This window comes from Drosophila miranda, assembly GCF_003369915.1.
Source record: "Drosophila miranda strain MSH22 chromosome Y unlocalized genomic scaffold, D.miranda_PacBio2.1 Contig_Y3_pilon, whole genome shotgun sequence".
Taxonomy (NCBI): Eukaryota; Metazoa; Arthropoda; class Insecta; order Diptera; family Drosophilidae; genus Drosophila; species Drosophila miranda.
The window spans coordinates 5,036,054-5,058,191 of NW_022881625.1; the positions used below are offsets into that span (position 1 = coordinate 5,036,054).

The following is a 22,138-nucleotide window of genomic DNA, read 5'->3' on the forward strand; positions in this document are numbered from 1 at the left end:
GGCAGGATGCGGCTCTCTCTGATGCCATTGACATCAGCAACACGGCCACGGCTGTTGTCATTCAAGTGTTCTAATCAATTCTGATTTAATTTTACGCTGTGTGAAAAGCTTTTGATGTTGGGCACACGTGTGCGAGCGGCAAATGGATGCAGACAAGGACTCGCAGGGGCGCAGTCACACAAGCGGGAGCATTGAATATGCCACAGATACATATGTGGGGTCGGTCCTTTGCTCGCACGAGTCCCAGTTAGGCTCTCACACTTGAATAAAGCCGCTGTGGCTTCCGCACCCGCTCTCACTGCTCCACGCTTTCACACACTTTTCGTATGCATCTCTCTTTCTCTCTCTTTGTGTATCTCTAACCATGGAACAACTTTCTTCTTATGACAGAGACAGACGTGGCAGATAGTTCCGCCAAGACATTATCCAATAATCTTTATCAACAGCCACAGCCAGCGCTGTAGCATCCGCGCCGCGTGCCTACCTCCACCTCCAGCTCCAGGTTAAGTTTGTTGGAAACTTTAGTCTGCATGACAGTCGATCCGATATCCCTGTGCATTTGGATTTGTTTGCAGGTAACGAAAAGGCTCAAGACATTTTACTAATTAAATATCAATGTACTTTTCCTTCCATTTGCCTAATTTACCGCCGTCAACAGCAAGACAAACAATATTGTAGTCCAAAAGAGTGTACACACTGGCCGCCCAGGGTTGTCACGCTACGATAAAATAAAAACAGCTGTGTCGTAAATGTGCGATTAAAAATTCAACGAAATATTTGTATCCCCGCGAAGCTTGGTTTTTGGAGATCAAAAAGGTCTTCCATATCCCGATGTCTCCGAAGATAGGGCTTATCCGAAGTCCCTTAAAAATGGAAGAGCGTAATCCGCTTTTACATTAAATCGGATTTAAATATAAACTCTATAGCGGCAGATATTCAAATTTATTTTCTTGGAAATCCTCACAGAAATTTAAATGATTAAATTCCAAGTGCTCTTAAATATGGGAAACCCAACCAAACTGTCGTCTAGGGCCTGAAATTGTCCAACTCCTGATGGCACTTCAGGTGACGGCGTAAACGCCAAGCTCCGCCTGAGGGGGGCCAGGAGGGCCCATGGAGTGGGGCCATAAAACAATTTTGTTGTAAATTTACGATACCCCCGGCCATGTATGACAGAAGGTACATAAATACTCGAACACATAAAAGCACGGGGCAGGAGGCAGTCGACATTTTCTTTCCACCAAGAAATTAGCAAAGGATGGAGGGTAGGAAACGAAACGAGCTCCATTGCTCCACCATTCTTTTGGAGGAATAAATTATTTTATTGAATGAACAGATTGCATTTTAAATTTATTATACTTCCATAGTATTGATTTTGGGGCACATGAATTTCTCTTTACATGATAGAAAATTTAGGTGTTGGAGATTGACGTAAGGCTAATCCCGGTTTTCCACACTGGGCTTAACTTTGTATTATAATTGGACATCCCATCGTATTTATGTATATATTAAGCCTATGTTTTGTGTTTATATGGGGGTTTCTTTCATTGTCCTGCTCACAGGACAAGTGTCTTTTAATCAAATTACAATTGGGGTTAATTTAATAAACTCTCACTTTCTACCTTTCACAGGATCTGTTCTATCTTTCATGTGTGTCCTGTGGCTGTTTTAAATGTGGCTGGCGCTGTGCCTCTTGCAAATAATTCACTTTCATTTGCCTCTTGTAAAGAGTGTGCGGTGTGTGTGATTATGGGTTACGTGTTCGAGTGTCTGTATGCTACGGGTGTTGATGAACATTATTGGATTGCATTGAAAGAACTGGTAGCTTAGAAATAATGTATCGGCACTGGCGTTACTTTGCCTAAACGTAACGCCCAAGAGAACCAGTCCTCTGATCTACTATAATTGTTGAATACACGTTGCTTAATCAGACGCACCAACTGTGCATAATTTTTTAAATTTTTTTTTGAGACATATTTCTTTAAACTTTTTTTTCTTGAGTTTTGTCATTTTTAAAGTCTATCAAACAAAATTTAGAACTGAACTGCGTAAAAGAAACAATTTAGAAGAACTGAAAAAGCTGAAATGGAAACGAGTAGAAAAACGATGTTTCTTTTTTTGAACACCAAACGCTGGCACGGCCCTGTTCGATGCGATTCGGCTCTGATTGGTTCCGCTTCAGCTTGAGATCGGTCTGATTTGGCCAACTGATTTGGGGAAGCAGGAAAGCGCTCCCGATTTGCAATAACAACTAGTTATACACGCATTTATACGGCATGATATATATGTAGGCAATGGTAAACGAAAGACAACTAGTATTCCCTGGGGGTTGGTGGTGTGGTTGTGTTGCGCCCATGTCGAGCAATCGGAACCCAGATAGGACTGGGCTGAGTTCCTTCGCTGAGGTGTGTGTGTGTGGTGTGGTGTGGTGCTGGTTTTTGTACGAACATATTTGCTTTCTAACTTATTTCCCAAGTTGATTTTGATATTCCTAAATTCCGGGATCCTAACTGAATCCCTCTCTCCACGTCAAGGTCCCTCAAGTGTGCTGCTGTAGGTGTCTGTGTATGTGTTCCAGGTGAAATGTGTTGACATGTGTGAGTGTGTGCGTGTGGGATGGGCTACCACTGCACCGTTTCTATCTCCGGACTACGAACGCCGCTCAGTAGACAATGAGCAGGTTGTTCTCATTGAAGCCGGCGGAGTGTCCGTCGTTGCGTAGGGACTGGTGCGAATCAAGCCGGCGGAGTGTCCGGCGTTGCGTACAATGAAACAGGATCCATCGAAGTGCATGCGCTTCTCATTGCGACTACAAAGGACAGAACAGAACGGAAGTTAGCAGAGCAGGATGACGGGCGAGGGGGAGGGGGAGGTTGAGAGCATCGGTTTGACACTCACCGAACAAACAGATGCGAGGTCTTGCCTAGAGAGGCAGTGCAATGGATGCCAGGTGTGGTCAAAGTGGCCGATCCATTGCCGGGACTGGTGCGAATCAAGCACTTGTTGTCCACACGAGTGACCTTCACCAGGCCATCGGCTGCCTGGGTGATGCGAAATCCGTTTATGTCATTGATCTCAGTGCCATCCTCGGTACAGGTGTAAGCTGAATTGGCAATCACGTCATGGGCTTCAGCCATATAAGAGGGACCATGCCGCGAGTCGCTGCGAGAAGTTCGGGAATTAAATCGAAATTAGCCAAATAAGAAGCGATGCAATTGGCCGGGGGGACTCCCTCATAGAACACTGCCAGGGTGTAGTCCTTGGTCAGATCGGTGAAAGTGTCGGTTGTGGTGCGCGTCCCGGCTGTGTCCACCAGGTTGATGAGAGCGCACGCCTCGCTGGTGAAGCTCACACCCTTGTACCACATCTTGGCATAGCGACTGTAATGGGAAGATAATTCGAAGGATTCAAATATGCCACGTTGGGGTAAGGGCCATTCCCACTCACACAAAGTTATTGCCCTTCATGCCGTCGTAGGTGACTATTTCGACTTTAGCGCCGCTCTGCAAGATGCGTCCATTGGGGTGGATCAAAGCCGAGTTGCTGCAGTTGCGTGATAGAGCAACTGCCACCATGCTGCGCTGATTGAGCACGCGCACCGCCTTGTCCAGAGTCATGTCAATTCTGCCCCATGCAAAGAAAGGTATTAACATTAGGGGTCGGTCTTAAAGAAGAGCCAAGGGGCTGGGGGCGTCCACACTCACCGCACGCCATCGCGGAGGCGCAACTGGATGGTGCCGTTCGTCATGGCAATGGGTCCAGAGCCGGGACATGCCGGCGGTGTGTGGTTCTCGAGCTCGAAGTTGCGTGTGCTGCTCACGCGTGCCAAGGCGTATGGTGGAGGGGGCATTGGAGACGGCAACTGTTGGGAATTCTGAGATTGAGCATAGAATCGGCTAGATTTACAGATATGCAGGAGCCCCTTACCAGGCAGTACGTCTGCTCGTTGTCGAAGCCATAGGTGAACGTGGCATTGTAGCGCCCTGTGAGTGCCTTGCCGTTGTGCGCCATTTTGCCAGCGTCTATTTCCTGCATATTCCCTGGCCCGTACTGGGGAGGGCTGGAAATGTGTATGCCCGGCAGTTGGACGTATGGACGGGCCGACTGACTGCCGACGGGGTAATTGGCGCACTCCTTGGAAATGCCGCTGGTGATGGTGTTGGTGCCAACGGTGGCGCTGCTAGCGAGACTGGAGCTGCTGCCGCGATCCATGTGGCCCACGGAGTCCGTGCCGGAGGACAGCGAGATGTTGCTCATGCGTTGGGACAGCTGCCCCCAGTCATGCCGAAACGCAAGCTTGCTTGCTAAGGGAGGGGGGATGAGAAGGCGAGAGGTAGTAGCGGAAGTTAGATCCGGAAGGAAATGAAGAGGTGAGGAAGTGAAAGTGCCAGAAAATAATTGAATACCGGCAGGAGAGAAAACGACAGATACGAGAGAAAGTGTCAGCAGCGCAGAAATCGAATGACTTTGCAACTGTTGCTAACATTCTGTCGACATTCTGTTAACGCATGCATATACATACATACATACATATATGTATTTACATACGTGTGTGCGTATGGCAGTTGTGTGCCTGCCGCCCGTGCAGGCAAGAGCCCTGCTCATGGTGGGGAAACTTAAAGTCGGATGGACAAGCTGTAGGATCCGGGAGCGGACAGCTCAACGACGATGCTACAGGTGTCTGGAGTTTGGGCATCTAGCAATCAGGTGCAAGAGCGCGGTGGATCGCACCGGATGCTGCCTCAGATGCGGCGTGAACGGGCACAAGGCGGCAACCTGTCAAAGCGATCCGCGGTGTTTCATCTGCACCGCTAACAACAGCAATGAGACGAACCATTATGCGGGTAGCAGGAGATGTCCAGCAGCCAGGAGCGTGCCCAGCTTGCCGGCCCAATAATGAAGGTTATGCAGCTCAACCTCAACCACTGCGCTGCGGCTCAAGACCTGCTGAGCCAATCCATAAGAGAATTGGCAATTGACCTCGCCATCCTCAGCGAGCCATATCAAACTAGGGAGTCCCCTGGGTTCATCTTGGATGCCACCAAAAAGGCCGCGATATGGCTATGCGGGGCCACGCCATTGCAGCTTTCCCTCTCAAGCGCTGCTGCTCGGTTTGTGCGCGCCAAGGTCGGAGGTGTGTGGATATACAGCGTCTACCTTGCCCCAAGCCTGACGCTCTCCGAGTTCGCAGGTACTCTAGACAACCTAGCGGCTGATGCTAGAGGACGTCACCCAATAGCCATTGGCGGGGACTTCAACGCGTGGGCTGAGGAGTGGGGAAGCGTGGCGACGAATGCGAGAGGTAGAGCTCTGCTGGAGATCATTGCGCCCCTGGACATCGCGCTCCTCAACGAGGGAAACCAGCATACCTTCTCCAGAGCAGGAACAGGATCGGTCATCGACCTTACATTTGTCAGCAGCTCACTTTTTAATTCATCGGGCTGGAGCATCAGCAACATCTACACAGGGAGCGACCACAGGGCAATTATATGGGACACAGGCCAACAGACGTGTAGCGTAGAGACAGCTGCGCCCAGATGGAGATGCTATCGCGCCGAAACGCTCAATACGGCCCTGTTCATGGAGCTTATGTCCAACCTCACGGCGAATGGAAATGCTGAATGCATGGCCAACCATGTCATGGAGCATCTGGAGGCAGCATGCAATGCCACCATGGCGCAGAGGAAGCACTACGGTCGCCACCACCAACCTGTGTTCTGGTGGAACGAGGACATTGCCGCGCTACGCCGGGAATGCAACCAAGCTCGACGCCGCTACCAGCGCTCGCGCGGAAGCACTGCCTTTCCGCAATGGCAATCCACGTTTAGGGACTGCAGAAGGGCCCTCAAGGCGGCCATTAGGGATAGCAAGCGCCAGTGCTTTCTCAAGCTATGCGACTCTGCGGAGCAGGACCCATGGGGAAGGGCGTACAAGTTGGTGACGAACAAACTTTGCGCCAAGAGGCAGGCACCCCCATCGGACCCCGACACGACAAGATCTATCGTGGAGGAACTCTTTCCGCACAGGGCTGACCACATCGGGGATGTCCGTTGCCGCACACTGCAGCCGCACAGTCAGGCACACATCGAGGAGGTGTCACTCGAGGAAGTCGAAAGCGCAGCCAGGAGCATCAGCCCGAACAAGGCTCCTGGGCCGGACTCTATCCCGAACAGAGCCCTCTTGCTCGCCCTCTCCACGCGTCCGGACATCTTTGCGAAGCTGCTAAATCAGTGCCTTCGGGAAGGAGTGTTCCCTGTGAGGTGGAAAATACAGAAGCTAGTGCTTATTCCCAAGCCAGGCAAGCCGCCGGGGACAGCGTCGTCGTATAGGCCTATCTGCCTGATCGACTCCGCGGGTAAACTGCTTGAGAAGGTGGTCTGCGCGCGACTGGAACGCTCCATCGCGGAGGCTGGCGACCTCTCACCGCACCAATACGGCTTTCGCAAGGCCCGATCCACGATAGACGCCGTTCGTAAGGTGGTGGACATTGCCTCCGGTGCAATTGCCGGCACTCGGTGGAAAGGCGGCGGGAAAGAGTACTGCCTAGTAGTCACCCTAGACATTAAGAACGCGTTCAACACGGCGAGGTGGAGCTGCATCCTAAGGGCGCTGGAGAGTTTCGACACACCCAGGTACCTGCAGCGGATGGTACAAAGCTACTTTGAGAGAAGGCTGCTTTTGTACGACACGCAGGCTGGCACGGAGGAATACGAGGTATCGGCAGGCGTCCCGCAGGGTTCAGTGCTTGGCCCCACCCTGTGGAACGCAATGTATGACGGCATCTTGCGACTCAGCCTACCCCACGGAGTACACATGGTGGGTTTTGCAGACGATGTGGCTGTCCTAGTGGTGGCAAAAGACCTGTCCGTCGTGGAAACGACCTGCAACCAAACGATAGCGCGCATTCAACAGTGGCTGGACCTGGTCGGGCTCGAACTCGCACCCCACAAAACAGAGGCAGTGCTGGTATCCAGCCGGAAGAAAGTCGAGACGGCCAACATCTCAGTGGCAGGTACCCCGGTTTCGTCTAAGCGCGCTATCAAATACCTTGGTGTCCTGGTGGACACACGTCTCTGCTTTCGGGAGCACTTGGCCTACATGGGCACGAAGGCGGCGACCACCAACGGTGCGCTCTCGAAGCTAATGCTGAACACCCGAGGACCAAAGCAATGGCGGCGACAACTGCTAACGAGTGTCACGAGATCGGTGATGCTATATGCGGCGCCAATCTGGGCAAAGGCCCTTCGAACAGCGAGCTACGCACGGGGTCTGGCAGCCACGCACCGCCTCTCTTCGATTCGGATCACCAGTGCCTTCCGAACGGTCTCGGACGAGGCAGCACACGTGATCGCGGGCATAGCACCCCTGGAATTCCTGGCGGATGAACGGTCCACATACTACCAGGAAACACATGGCAGAGGAATGGACGCGGCGGCGAAAAGGCAGGTACGCATGGCGTGCAAACAGGAGAGTCTCAGAAGGTGGCAACAGCGCTGGGACACGACCACTAAGGGGCGTGGGACCCACCAGCTTATCCCGTCCATCGACGCGTGGGTAAGCAGGAAGCACGGGCAGGTCAACTTTTACCTGACTCAGCTCCTCAGTGGTCACGGCTGCTTCCGAAGCTACCTTCATCGCTTCGGGCACGCGGACTCCGCTGAATGCTCTTGGTGCGGGCACTACGTGGAGGAGGATGCCGAGCATGCGATATTTTCGTGTGGCAGGTTCGCAGCGCAGCGCCAGCGGCTAGAAGAAGCGCTGGGTGGAGCCGTAGTCAAGCAGAGCTTGGTGCCGTGCATGCTCCTGTCCCCGGAAAACTGGGAGGCGACGAGCTGCTTCGCGGCGACCATTATGAGGGAACTGCGCGCTGTTGAGCACCAGACAAGAGTCCAGTTAGTCTAAACGAAGCCTGCACATGTGTGAAGCATTGCTTCACGGCCGTACCACACATGTTGGGCTTGCATAGCCTAACCTTTAATATAGTTTGCTTTAAGTATAAAATAAGTTGTAAATACAAGCAATTAAATGGAATTTAAAAAAAAAAAATAAAAATACGTGTGTGCGTTTTTCCCAATTTGCATTTGATTTTTATAGAAATTAACCAAACTATTTTGAATCGTATTAGAAGAGTAGAGAAGAGGGGGGGAATAGAGAAGGAAAATTCGAATATTAAAGTCGGAAAGTGTTAGGTATTATATTAATATCTATATACGGTCACACCATCCAAGGGATATAGAATAAAAGAGAATCTTGAAGACAACGCGTGCTTAAGTCTGAGTGTCAATACACTACATAATTGGCGACGAGCATAAAATAAAACGTATTAATATACATACACATGTTAAAAGTGCATATAATATATGAATAGCAACATGACGAAAAATGAAGCACCAACATTCTATCAAATGGCAACAATTGCTGAGTTGGCGCCACACCAAGAAACGTTCTGCATTTGGAAGGAAAAATTCGACATACATTTGTGCGAATTGAATGTGAAAGAGGAAAACACAAAAAAGGCAGTTTTGTTGAAGTCGATCGGTACAGCGGCTTACACTGTACTACATAGTTTGTGCAATCCGGTATCACCCGTATCAAAAGCATACAAAGAATTATGTGAAATTTTAAAAACACACTACACACCACCTACACTCATATTCAGAGAAAGAAAAAAATTTCACATGTCCACAAAAAGTGAAGATGAGACTGTAGCGGAGTGGCATGCTCGAGTTAAACAATTGGCATTGGAATGCAAATTTGGCTCAAATCTGGAAGCGTTTGTATTAAACCAATTTGTGATGAGCCTTCCCAACCCTATATATGAAAGAATATGTGAAGAAGACGAAAATCTAACTCTGGCTGATGCACTCAAGAAGGCGATGATCATGGAGACGAAGATCAGCACAAGGAAGACAGAACACAACGTCAACTACATGCATCAAAAGAACGGGACTAGTCAATGGCAGAGGCAAAGAGGCGAGAACAGAGATCAAGCAAAGAGCAACGGCAGAAGTCATTTCAAGGGCAACCGAAACGTGAGTTACAGAGGCGGCAGAAGCGACGGTGACGGCGACGGCGAAAACGACTGCGACGCTGGCAGAGAAAAGAAGCAGCAGCCATGCACACACTGTGGCTGGCGAAATCATAACTCAAACAATTGCAAGTATAAGGCATGCAAATGTCACAGCTGTGGAAAAATAGGTCACTTGGCGAGCATTTGTAAAAATAAATCAAAAAAATCCGTAAATTATGTATCTCAAACAAAACATGACACCTATTCTGATAATAATTTTGATAATGATAATTATAACTTTTCTATCTATAGCGTTGATACAACCTCAACTAATGGAGTATATTATTTACCTGTAAAAATTGATGGAAACATAACGAAAATTGCTTGCGACACTGGTGCACCGTGCACATTGGTTCCAAAAACATTTTACGAAAGCTTAAATACCAGCAGACCACTTAGAAAATGTCTAGTTCCATATGTAGATTACAATGGAGATTCAATCAAAGTTATTGGTGAGTACGATGCAACGATCGAATATCGAGGTCTAAAAAAACAAATTGTTGTTGTAACCAATGCAGTGAGTCCACCTTTGCTAGGTAGAACATTTTTGAGAGCTTTTAATTTTGAGTTAATGCAGGTGAACAATGTGTACGTAAATGAACCAAATTCTGTAATTACAGAACAGATTAAATCGGAGTTTGCTGAAGTTTTTGAGCCTCGTTTAGGTTCATATACTACGAATACGATATCGTTACTATTAAAAGAAGATGCAAAACCAATATTTTTCAAGCCTAGGTCAGTACCATTAGCATGGAAAGAAAAGATTGAAGTGCAGTTACGAAAATTCATAGATGATGGAATTTTAGAGCAAGTTGTTAGTTCTGAATGGGCAACACCTTTGGTACCGATTTTAAAACCAAACGGTGACATACGAATTTGTGGTGACTATAAGGTTACATTAAACCGGTCTTTAGTCGACGTAAAGTATCCACTACCTCGAATAGACGACATTTTTGCAGCGCTTGAAGGGGGTACACTGTATTCAAAACTTGACCTGTCAAATGCTTACAATCAGCTAAATTTAGATGAGCAATCTCAAAATTTGTGTACTTGGAGCACACATATTGGACTATTGAAAGTTAAACGCTTACCATTTGGTATAAAAACTGCAGCAGCTATTTTTCAAAAAACAATGGAAGGGTTGTTTCAGGGTATGCGAGGAGTTGTGGTTTATCAAGATGACATAACAGTTACAGGACGAGATCTTCAAGAACATATTTCAAACCTAAAAGCTGTACTTAGAAAACTGAAATCAGTTGGACTTAAATTAAATGACAAGAAATGTGAGTTCTTTAAATCCAAAATTTGTTACCTAGGATTTTCAATTGACAGGATAGGACTGAGCAAAAACAATGATAGAGTTGCGAGTGTATTGTTTGCACCGGCTCCGGAAAACGTATCACAGCTTAGAGCTTTCATAGGCATGGTAAATTATTATTCAAAGTTTATCAATAATTTCGCTCAGATAATGAGTCCTTTATATGCATTATTAAAGAAAAATACAAAATTTAATTGGACACGCGAATGTCAGAGTGCATATGAAGAGGTAAAGAAAGAAGTAACTTCTGAACAAGTTTTAGTTCACTTCAACCCAGATCAACCGTTAGTATTAACGACTGATGCTAGCAGTCATGCAGTTTCAGGTGTTTTATCACATAAATGCAATGAAGATATCAAACCAATAGCATTTGTATCAAGAGCATTATCCAAAAGCGAGCATAATTACAGTACAATCGAGAAAGAGGCCCTGGCTATAGTGTTCTGTGTGAGTAAATTAAAACAGTATCTTTTAGGAAACAAGTTCATCCTTCGAACAGATCACAAACCATTACTAAGCATATTTGGAGACCTGAAAGGACTTCCATTGATGGCCTCTGCACGAATGCAAAGATGGGCACTGACTTTGTCAGGTTTTCAATATACAGTTGAACACATAAAGGGGACCTTAAATATAGCAGATGGACTCTCAAGAATGCCTCAATGGGAAACGGCTGTACCAAACGAAGACTATAATTACATTCATTTTATACAGTCCGAAAAGGTGTTCAAAATTAGCTTCAAAGAAATAGCTCGTGAAACACGACGTGACCCAATATTATCAAAAGTTTGTGAGGCAATTAACACTGGTTCGAAGACAAGATTAAAAGGCAGCGAGTTTTCTGCCTACATCTCTAAAACAAATGAACTTTCAGTGGAATATGATTGTATCTTATGGGGACACAGAGTAGTAATTCCAACCAAACTGAGACAAGCTATTTTAGCAGAATTTCATGCATCGCATTTGGGAATAGTAAAAACCAAAATGTTAGCACGTTCTTATGTGTGGTGGCCTTGCATGGATTCTGAAATTGAGAAATTAATTCGAGATTGTATTCCTTGTCAGGAACTACAATCAAGTCCAGAAAAGAGTCTGTTAATACCGTGGAAATCCACAGGAAAGGCTTGGAGTCGAGTACACATAGACTTTGCAGGACCAATTAGAGGTTTTCATTTATTGGTTATTATAGATTCTTATACAAAATGGGCAGAAGTATTCAAAACGAAGGAAATAACTTCATTGTTTACTATCAACAAGCTTAGAGAAGTATTTTGTCGATATGGTTTACCAGACGTGTTAGTTAGTGACAATGGACGACAGTTTACTTCTGATGATTTTAAAACGTTTATGAAAAACAATGGTGTTAATCACATTTTTACTGCTCCAGGACATCCAGCGACTAATGGTCAAGCAGAAAATTTTGTAAAGACTGTTAAGAAATCACTATATGCAAACATAAAGGCTAATGAAAGACAAGATTTTAATACAATTTTAAATAGATTTTTGATCGATTACCGAAATACGATTCATTGTACTACGGGCGAATCTCCTGCTAAATTATTTTTTGGTCGTACACTAAAAACAAGATTTTCGTTGTTAAAACCACCTACGGTCGAAAGCATAATAAATAAAAAACAGACTGAGTGTGTTGTAAATCACAAAGGTAGACGAAGCACAGAATTTTTAAAGGGTCAAAAAGTTATGGTTAGGGACTACAAAAATCCTAACAAAGCAAGCTGGACTCAGGCAACTGTAAAACAACAACTGGGCCCGCGTTCGTATTGTTGTATTTTGGCGAACAATAACAGAGAAATAAAACGTCACCTGGATCAAATTAGAAACCAAAGCACTAACAATCATACATCGCCTAATGCGAAAACACCTGATGTCGAAAGCAATTGTTCAGTAGATGACAATTCCAAAACCAACAATGAACAAATAGTTTCTCAACCAACACCCACCAGGAGAGAGTTGAGACCACGTGAGGCAGGGAAGGTAGTAAAGCGTATTTAACAATAAAATAATATAAAGAAAGGAATTATGAAATCAAATTATGTACAAATTAAACACCGAAACAAATACTAAACAGATTAAGAAGAAAGAAAAATACGAAATCACATAAATTTTATATACGCTAATTAGATTAAGTACACAAATCAAATTGTTATAAGAAAATAGATTTGTAAATGACATGTATATTAAACATCTAAGGAGAGGCGTGTTAGGTATTATATTAATATCTATATACGGTCACACCATCCAAGGGATATAGAATAAAAGAGAATCTTGAAGACAACGCGTGCTTAAGTCTGAGTGTCAATACACTACAGAAAGTAAGAGAGCAATGGTGGAAAAGAGCGAGACGGAAAATAAGAAGGTCTGAAATAACAGGAGAGGGCAATGAGGTGATGTGGCAATGCTGCTGTTGCCGAGCTGTTAAGACTGCGGCGGCTGTTCACTCGCTGTTGATACCCTGCTAGCGCGATGATGCGGCAGTTTTGTAAAACCAAATGTCTGAAAATTGAAGAAACTTTCACGTTATTGCTTGGAATTTCGCTTACCGGCGATGGGTTGTTGGTGTAGACGGAGCGCTGGCGCACCCCGTTGGGCGGCTTGGTGGGCGAGCGCAAGATGTTGATTTTGTCGTTCATCTGAGCACGCGACAAGAAGTCCTCGGCATTGAAGATCCCCACAGGGGCGCCCTTCGGGCTGCTTACTTGCGAGACCGGCTCCTGCTGGGAAGTCTCGCAGTCCGATGACTGGCACTGCGCCTCCTTGGTGCTGACCTTGGGCTCAACGGACTTCGGCTCGGTGACCATTTTGATTTGGCAACTTTTTTCTTCTCGCTCTTTCTTTTCGTCAAGTGAGTTCACAAAACCGGCGTTTGTGTGTGCGTGCGTGTGTTCGTGTGTGCGGCAAATGCGAAATTTTTATACCCGATACTCAAAATGAGTATTGGGGTATATTAGATTTGTGGTAAAAGTGGATGTGTGTAACGTCCAGAAGGAATCGTTTCCGACCCCATAAAGTATATATATTCTTGATCAGCATCAATAGCCGAGTCGATTGAGCCCTGTCTGTCTGTCCGTCCGTCCGTCTGTCCGTCTGTCCGTCCACTTCAGCGCCTAGTGCTCAAAGAATATAAGAGCTAGAGCAACGATGTTTTGGATCCAGACTTCTGTGATATGTCACTGCTACAAAAATATTTCGAAACTTCGCCCCGCGGAATCTAAATTGGATCGTATCATTATTATAGCCAGCATCAAGAAAACAATTTCATTTTTTCTCGCCCTGTCTCTCTCTCTAACACACACGTAGCATAGGCGGCTTTGCCTAGAGTAAAACATTAGCGCCTAGATCTCAGAGACTACAAAAGCTAGAGCAACCAAATTTGGTATCCACACTCCTAATATATCGGACCGAGACGAGTTTGTTTCAAAATTTCGCTACACCCCCTTTCGCCCCCGCAAAGGACGAAAATCTGGGGATCATCAAAAATCTCAGAGACTATTAAGGCTAGAGTAACCAAATTTGGTATCCGCACTCCTGTTAGATCTTACTATAAAACGTGTATCTCAAAATTTCGCCTCACCCCCTTCCGCCCACACAAAGAACGAAAATCTGTTGCATCCACAATATTGCACATTCGAGAAAATCTGGATCAGATCAGATTATTTTTATAGCCAATAGGAACAAATCAATTTGCAGTGGCTACGCAGCGCCCGACGTCACGCTCAGACTGATTTTCTGTCTCTCTCGCACGCACTCTTTGTCGTGTCGTTTAATATTAGCGGCGTCTGCCGGAGGAGAGCCATACTGACTTAGTATCGGGTATAACTGTAGAGTTGCGGTGTCCGCAGCAACTCACAACGTTCCCCCTCGTTATATTTAATTTTGCACTTTACATGAGCTCCGCTCGCTGGCACAATTTTCGAAAGGATGACTGTTCGGATTTTCACACTGAAAGTCGTCGCCTGCTCAAACCGGAATTCAAAGTGAAAAGCAGAGCTGTCTCCCGACTATAATCGGAGCGATATTCAGGGCTGCTTTTCAATGATGTATGGATGTAGATCAGATACTAATTACTGTACATTTTCGTATTATTAATGGTACTCCGTGGATTGAGTCTTAAGCTTCACAAAAAAATGGTTTACCAAATAACCAAATGGTTAAATGGTAAAATGTTTAATTCGTACACTGCTCATTTTTACCTTGTTCGATCCTTTCGGATTCCTGTAAAGAAAATTTACCAAATACAATTCGTTCACAGACTTGCATTAAGGCGCCGCACTGACGCTGATCTATCCACAAGCCTGGAAAAAAGTATTGACCCGTCATCGTTTTGGCCCAAAGTAACTTCATTCTGGTCATGGCTATTTGTGGAATACTTCTGGCAGTCTTAATTATACCCGATACTCAAAATGAGTATTGGGGTATATTAGATTTGTGGTAAAAGTGGATGTGTGTAACGTCCAGAAGGAATCGTTTCCGACCCCATAAAGTATATATATTCTTGATCAGCATCAATAGCCGAGTCGATTGAGCCCTTTCTGTCTGTCCGTCTGTCCGTCCGTCCGTCTGTCCGTCTGTCCGTCCCCTTCAGCGCCTAGTGTTCAAAGACTATAAGAGCTAGAGCAACGATGTTTTGGATCCAGACTTCTGTGGTATGTCACTGCTACAAAAAACATTTCAAAACTTTGCCCCGCCCACTTCCGCCCCCACAAAGGACGAAAATCTGTGGCATCCACAATTTTAAAGTTATGAGAAAACGTAGAATTGTAGAGAATGACCATATCTTTAAGACTGCAGAATCTGAATTGGATCGTATTATTATTATAGCCAGCATTAAGAAAACAATTTCATTTTTGCTCGCCCTGTCTCTCTCTAACACACACGTAGCATAGGCGGCTTTGCTTAGAGTAAAACATTAGCGCCTAGATCTCAGAGACTACAAAAGCTAGAGCAACCAAATTTGGTATCCACACTCCTAATATATCGCACCGAGACGAGTTTGTTTCAAAATTTCGCTACACCCCCTTCCGCCCCCGCAAAGGACGAAAATCTGGGGATATTCAAAAATCTCAGAGACTATTAAGGCTAGAGTAACCAAATTTGGTATCCGCACTCCTGTTAGGTCCTACTATAAAACGTGTATCTCAAAATTTCGCCTCACCCCCTTCCGCCCACACAAAGAACGAAAATCTGTTGCATCCACAATATTGCACATTCGAGAAAACTAAAAACGCAGAATCAGAGATAATGACCATATCTATCAGATTGCTGAATCTGGATCAGATCAGATTATTTTTATAGCCAATAGGAACAAATCAATTTGCAGTGGCTACGCAGCGCCCGACGTCACGCTCAGACTGATTTTCTGTCTCTCTCGCACGCACTCTTTGTCGTGTCGTTCAATATTAGCGGCGTCTGCCGGAGGAGAGCCATACTGACTAAGTATCGGGTATAACTGTAGAGTTGCGGTGTCCGCAGCAACTCACAACGTTCCCCCTCGTTTAATTTGGATCTCTTCCATAAGCTGCGTGCACTGCAACTCTCTCTTCCCTAACTCCTCTCAAATCTGATTTCCTATAGATTATTAATTGGTACTTTGTATCGTTGCCCAACTAGAAATGGATTTAAGTCAGCTTGAATGCATTTCCGTCGGCCTAATCCTATTTCACGCTTTTAGAGTCGGACAAATGAAGTTTGCCAGCATCAAAGTCAAGCAAAATCGAATTAAGCAATAGGCGCCGCTCCCAACAGCATCAAGCAGAAGCTTTAAAGCATATTAGAAAATTGAAAAGTCAGCCAAAAGAGTTGTACTTGGCCATGTAAAAGTACTGTGCTGTGTGCTCGATGGTGGCATAAAACTAAAAGTTTCAATTTTCTGAAGTGCTCGCCTTGGCTCGAGAAGGTTGCGAAATGCCAAGTGTCAGTGCCAAAGGAGGCGGCTAAGCACGGAGGAGCCTCATCTTGGTGGGTTACTGCTGATGCAGTGTATCGCATATCTGCTTCGTCAGTTGGAATTTCTGGCATCATCTTTACGTGAGGGTACACACTTGTGTCCTGGAATTTGCATGCAAAATATAATAGTGCTAGGTGCCCATTTATGTATGTACAAGCTAAGCTCTCTATAGCGGACACATGGTTCCAGTAATTCAATCCGTACTATCCATATAGTGTAAGTAGCGAATGTGTACAGCTTTTGTTAGATGTTTGGTTCTACCCAAATTGCCGGATATGTGCGGATAATGCTGGGGGCTGTTGACAAATTAGCCAAAATTTAGAATTTGGCAGGCCCTGAAGGACGCCCGTCCGCGCTTGTGGCAATGAAAATTAGCTGAGACATCGCACGTCTGGTGTGTGGGGGAGTGTTATTGTTTTGCCACCTTGTAGTCTGGATCGTAGAGAACTATTGTCGAACGGTTCAGTTCAGTAGGCAACCCTGAACTTCTTGCGAATCGATTGACAACTATATCCCCTCGCCTGCTCACATGATTGATGCTGGCTTTCACTTTTTCGGCTAGAGCGCATTGACTTCCCCTGCATTTGGCCATCGTGCCCACGCAGCATGGCACAGCGAATATTCGCCTAAAAATTCTATCTCATTTTTCTTGTGACGTATTTGAAATTTATTTTCGGTGCTGATGCTGCCACCCCGATTCTGTTGCTGTTGCTGTTGCAGCTGCATCTGCACCTCCGCCCACGCACTGCATTGACTCAATTTGAGAGTGAAAATAAAAAACTCATTTGTAAAAAGCTACAATGCCTTGACCGGCTCCACCACCTTTTGTTGTCACTTACAGCAGCCGCAAGCGAACAATTTGGTTAACCTCCTTTTATTTTTTTCCTTTCCTTTTTTTGGTAGTACGAGTCCATATTTATGGTTCGTAAATATGAATGTGGGATTTTTGTCGAGCCATTACCAATTGGACGGCCATTTACGGCAGGCAAAGGCAGAGAGGAAGCAGAATTGTGGTCTTTTTCTAGTTTGAATTGCTTGTTGATTATTTGCTTGCCACATTTTAATTAACTGGATTTCGTTTCGCAGAACGAATGTGTAACAGTAAGCTTTTGGCAGCGAGCACTGCTCTCAAATATTCTATCTATGCTCCAAGGGGATTTCATTTCCACTCGGTCGAATGCGAAATGTGGAAAAACTACTTTCGTCGACCCAAGAAAACTCATGAAAGTGTCAGTGAACTTTGGTGCAGACAAATCCGGCCGAGACGGACCCAGACCACACAGGGTGTGGGTGTAGCTGTGGGTGTGAGGAGCATGTGACATTTTCAGAGCTGGGCCAACAAATGGGTTCAGCCTGGGTTTTGGGCAGCAAAACATTTTGGCCTTCGCCATCCATAAATTTACAGATCGCAACTTTGCTCTTCGGATTGCTTCGAGTTTATTGTACGTACTTTGGCCCCAGCAAATACGAGTATTTGAAGCCTTTGGCACGTACCTCTTTTATCCGAAAGTTGGCCCATTGAAGAGGCCTGGACTGGCACCAGCTGTTCATTTCTGTTAGGCCGTTGCCAAGTGGATTAGCGCAAATATTTTAAATTTCTGTTGGTCGGTCCACAGACAAGAGTGCTGAGAGGCTTTACTTTGCGGCTTAATTAAACTCAATTAAAATCGTGTTGACACTTTTGTTATTCTGTATTCTGTAGTTGTTTTTGTTGGGGCGAAAGCAAATTAAAACTTCAAACTTGATAAATGCCGAGTGCGAACAAAACTTCTGCTCCATTATGGATTGTTTTACCTGAAGATTAGTTGGGAATCTCGATTGCAATTACTCCAACGAATCTCATTGCCGGAGAGTGGTCGAACCACAGGAAACTTAATTGCTTTCGAGTGGGTTTCAATTACGCAAATTGCATTAGACATCACCACGCACGGATTCCCAATGAATCCAAACATATAGTACTCTTAGCTGTATATTATTTATGAATCGGATCAAGCTATCGGCCTTGCCAGCTGTACCTAGCCCAAGTTTTGCCCCAATCGGTGTAGGAATTCCCTCTTGCTGCATCGCAAAACCTCACCAAATGTAAGAAAAGGGGTCCATTCTTTATCCTCCAAGGCTGCCGCACTTTGACCTGCCTGCTCTACTCAGGTGGAGGCTGGGGTGAGTGATTTGATTGCTGTCACCGACTGGGATGACAATCCATCCAATTCAATGAGCTACTCACTTTCGCCTCGAGTTTGTCCTGGCTCTTCCAGCTGTCCTTTGAAGTCCTCGCCAGAGGTATCGCTCCCGGGCGAGAAGAAAGTCGTTTACATTTTTTATCAACTTTAAGTGGAAGATTATGGAGGGCACTTCGTGCTGGTTTTCGTACAACTTACCCCTGGGAACGTTTTCATAATTTTCTACCTCCAACATTGCCATTCATTTCCCATTAAATGTGCCGTGCCCCAGGACGGCTCCCAGGACTCCCAGGGCGGCGGAAGATGTGCATTTATCCATTACCGTTGACGTTGCTGTTGACTCTCCTCTCCGCTCGAATCACCCGGTTAAAATGTAATTATCCTGCCTGGACTCGGCACTCCATGCCGTTGCTTTCCACGTCTGAAATTCAGCCATGTCTTAATAGCCGGAAATCGAGTTGACTTGCCCTATGCCCTGGCCAAATGCATGTGGAATGAACTCGTTCGGAAGTTATGGCTTTGAATTCAAGTTAATTGAATATCTATAGACGTGCATGGTGCCGAAGCAGAGGGGCCTCGCATAATTGTCGGCTCATTAAACGATAATGCAGGAAAATTGATGCCCGGCCTTTTTCCATTCCATTCCCCATTTTTGGAGGAAATTGAATTTCATAAACTTTCCGATGAAAAACAGGGTTGCGGGGAGCCTCCCCAGCCAAGTTCCCAGCAGCAATTAGTGCGCTCTGTCTCGGGAGTGCCCGGCTTCGGAAGTGGCAGGAGCCCCGAGAAGCGGCAGGAACGTGGCCGAAGTCACCGACGTGCCGTGCCTTGCCGTGCCGTGCGTCAGCTGGGGAAAATCGAAACCAAAAAGTTTGTTTATGCTTAGAATGCCAGCGGAATTGCTGGCAGGAGGTGGAGTGGGAGCTGGGAGGCTTGGGGGCTTGGATGCTAGCAGGATTCGGCTCTCTCTGATGCCATTGACATCAGCAACACGGCCACGGATGTTGTCATTCAAGTGTTCTAATCAATTCTGATTTAATTTTACGCCCAATTAAGTGTGAAAAGCTTTTGATGTTGGGCACACGTGTGCGAGCGGCAAATGGATGCAGACAAGGACTCGCAGGGGCGCAGTCACACAAGCGTGAGCATTGAATATGCCACAGATACATATGTGGGGTCGGTCCTTTGCTCGCACGAGTCCCAGTTAGGCTCTCACACTTGAATAAAGCCATTCCAGACATCAATATTTTGATCCTTCCCTGGTTGGGCTATTTGTACTTACCGCTGCTTCTGTATCCACGCTGTGGCTTCCGCACCCGCTCTCACTGCTCCACGCTTTCACACACTTTCCGTATGCATCTCTCTTTCTCTCTCTTTGTGTATCTCTAATCATGTAACAACTTTCTTCTTATGACAGAGACAGACGTGGCAGATAGTTCCGCCAAGACATTATCCAATAATCTTTATCAACAGCCACAGCCAGCGCTGTAGCATCCGCGCCGCGTGCCTACCTCCACCTCCAGCTCCAGGTTAAGTTTGTTGGAAACTTTAGTCTGCATGACAGTCGATCCGATATCCCTGTGCATTTGGATTTGCTTGCAGGTAACGACAAGGCTCAAGACATTTTACTAATTAAATATCAATGTACTTTTCCTTCCATTTGCCTAATTTACCGCTGTCAACAGCAAGACAAACAATATTGTAGTCCAAAAGAGTGTACACACTGGCCGCCCAGGGTTGTCACGCTACGATAAAATAAAAACAGCTGTGTCGTAAATGTGCGATTAAAAATTCAACGAAATATTTGTATCCCCGCGAAGCTTGGTTTTTGGAGATCAAAAAGGTCTTCCATATCCCGATGTCTCCGAAGATAGGGCTTATCCGAAGTCCCTTAAAAATGCAAGAGCGTAATCCGCTTTTACATTAAATCGGATTTAAATATAAACTCTATAGCGGCAGATATTCAAATTTATTTTCTTGGAAATCCTCACAGAAATTTAAATGATTAAATTCCAAGTGCTCTTAAAGATGGGAAACCGAACCAAACTGTCGTCTAGGGCCTGAAATTGTCCAACTCCTGATGGCACTTCAGGTGACGGCGTAAACGCCAAGCTCCGCCTGAGGGGGGCCAGGAGGGCCCATGGAGTGGGGCCATAAAACAATTTTGTTGTAAATTTACGATACCCCCGGCCATGTATGACAGAAGGTACATAAATACTCGAACACATAAAGGCACGGGGCAGGAGGCAGTCGACATTTTCTTTCCACCAAGAAATTAGCAAAGGATGGAGGGTAGGAAACGAAACGAGCTCCATTGCTCCACCATTCTTTTGGAGGAATAAATTAATTTATTGAATGAACAGATTGCATTTTAAATTTATTATACTTCCATAGTATTGATTTTGGGGCACATGAATTTCTTTTACATGATAGAAAATTTAGGTGTTAGAGATTGACGTAAGGCTGATCCCGGTTTTTCACACTGGGCTTAACTTTGTATTATAGTTGGACATCCCATCGTATTTATGTATATATTAAGCCTATGTTTTGTGTTTGTATGGGGGTTTCTTTCATTGTCCTCCTCACAGGACAAGTGTCTTTTAATCAAATTACAATTGGGGTTAATTTAATAAACTCTCACTTTCTACCTTTCACAGGATCTGTTCTATCTTTCATGTCATGTGGCTGTTTTAAATGTGGCTGTCGCTGTGCCTCTTGCAAATAATTCACTTTCTTTTGCCTCTTGTAAAGAGTGTGCGGTGTGTGTGATTATGGGTTACGTGTTCGAGTGTCTGTATGCTACGGGTGTGGATGAACATTATTGGATTGCATTGAAAGAACTGGTAGCTTAGAAATAATGTATCGGCACTAGCGTTACGTTGCCTAAACGTAACGCCCAAGAGAACTAGTCCTCTGATCTACTATAATTGTTGAATACACGTTGCTTAATCAGACGCACCAACTGTGCATAATTTTGTAAATTTTTTTTTGGGAGATATTTCTTAAAACTTTTTTTTCTTGAGTTTTGCCATTTTTAAAGTCTATCAAACAAAATTTAGAACTGAACTGCGTAAAAGAAACAATTTAAAAGAGCTGAAAAACGATATTAGCCAAATAAGAAGCGATGCAATTGGCCGGGGGGACTCACTCATAGAACACTGCCAGGGTGTAGTCCTTGGTCAGATCGGTGAAAGTGTCGGATGTGGTGCGCGTCCCGGCTGTGTCCACCAGGTAGATGAGAGCGCACGCCTCGCTGGTTAAGCTCACACCCTTGTACCACATCTTGGCATAGCGACTGTAATGGGAAGATAATTCAAAGGATTCAAAAGATGCCACGTTGGGGTAAGGGCCATTCCCACCCACACAAAGTTATTGCCCTTCATGCCGTCGTAGGTGACTATTTCGACTTTAGCGCCGCTCTGCAAGATGCGTCCATTGGGGTGGATCAAAGCCGAGTTGCTGCAGTTGCGTAATAGAGCAACTGCCACCATGCTGTGCTGATTGAGCACGCGCACCGCCTTGTCCAGAGTCATGTCAATGCCGCCCCATGCAAAGAAAGGTATTAACATTAGGGGTCGGTGTTAAAGAAGAGCCAAGGGGGTGGG

The 22,138-nt window shown here is 45.5% G+C and overlaps 2 protein-coding genes across 3 annotated transcripts in view; both read right to left on the reverse strand.

Moving 5' to 3' along the window:
* Positions 1–2,553: 2,553 nt before the first annotated feature.
* The window catches only part of LOC117194392, a 117,562-nt gene continuing 97,977 nt past the window's right edge, over positions 2,554–22,138 (reverse strand). The window contains exons 2-5 of one of the 2 annotated variants that reach the window (XM_033398968.1): positions 21,897–22,051; positions 21,682–21,828; positions 2,899–3,162; positions 2,554–2,809 (exon numbers count right to left, since the gene is read on the reverse strand). In XM_033398968.1, coding sequence (XP_033254859.1) covers positions 2,650–2,809; positions 2,899–3,162; positions 21,682–21,828; positions 21,897–22,051 — 726 coding nt within the window. In that variant the 3' untranslated portion in view covers positions 2,554–2,649. The remainder of the gene's footprint in view (positions 2,810–2,898; positions 3,163–21,681; positions 21,829–21,896; positions 22,052–22,138) is intronic. The other variant, XM_033398969.1, reaches the window with a different exon arrangement.
* Positions 4,154–13,227, reverse strand: LOC117194394. Its single transcript, XM_033398973.1, has 2 exons — positions 12,950–13,227; positions 4,154–4,304 (listed from the first exon to the last, which is right to left on the reverse strand). The coding sequence occupies exons 1-2, from the start codon at positions 13,205–13,207 to the stop codon at positions 4,254–4,256; spliced, it is 309 nt and encodes a 102-aa protein (XP_033254864.1). The 5' UTR covers positions 13,208–13,227; the 3' UTR covers positions 4,154–4,253.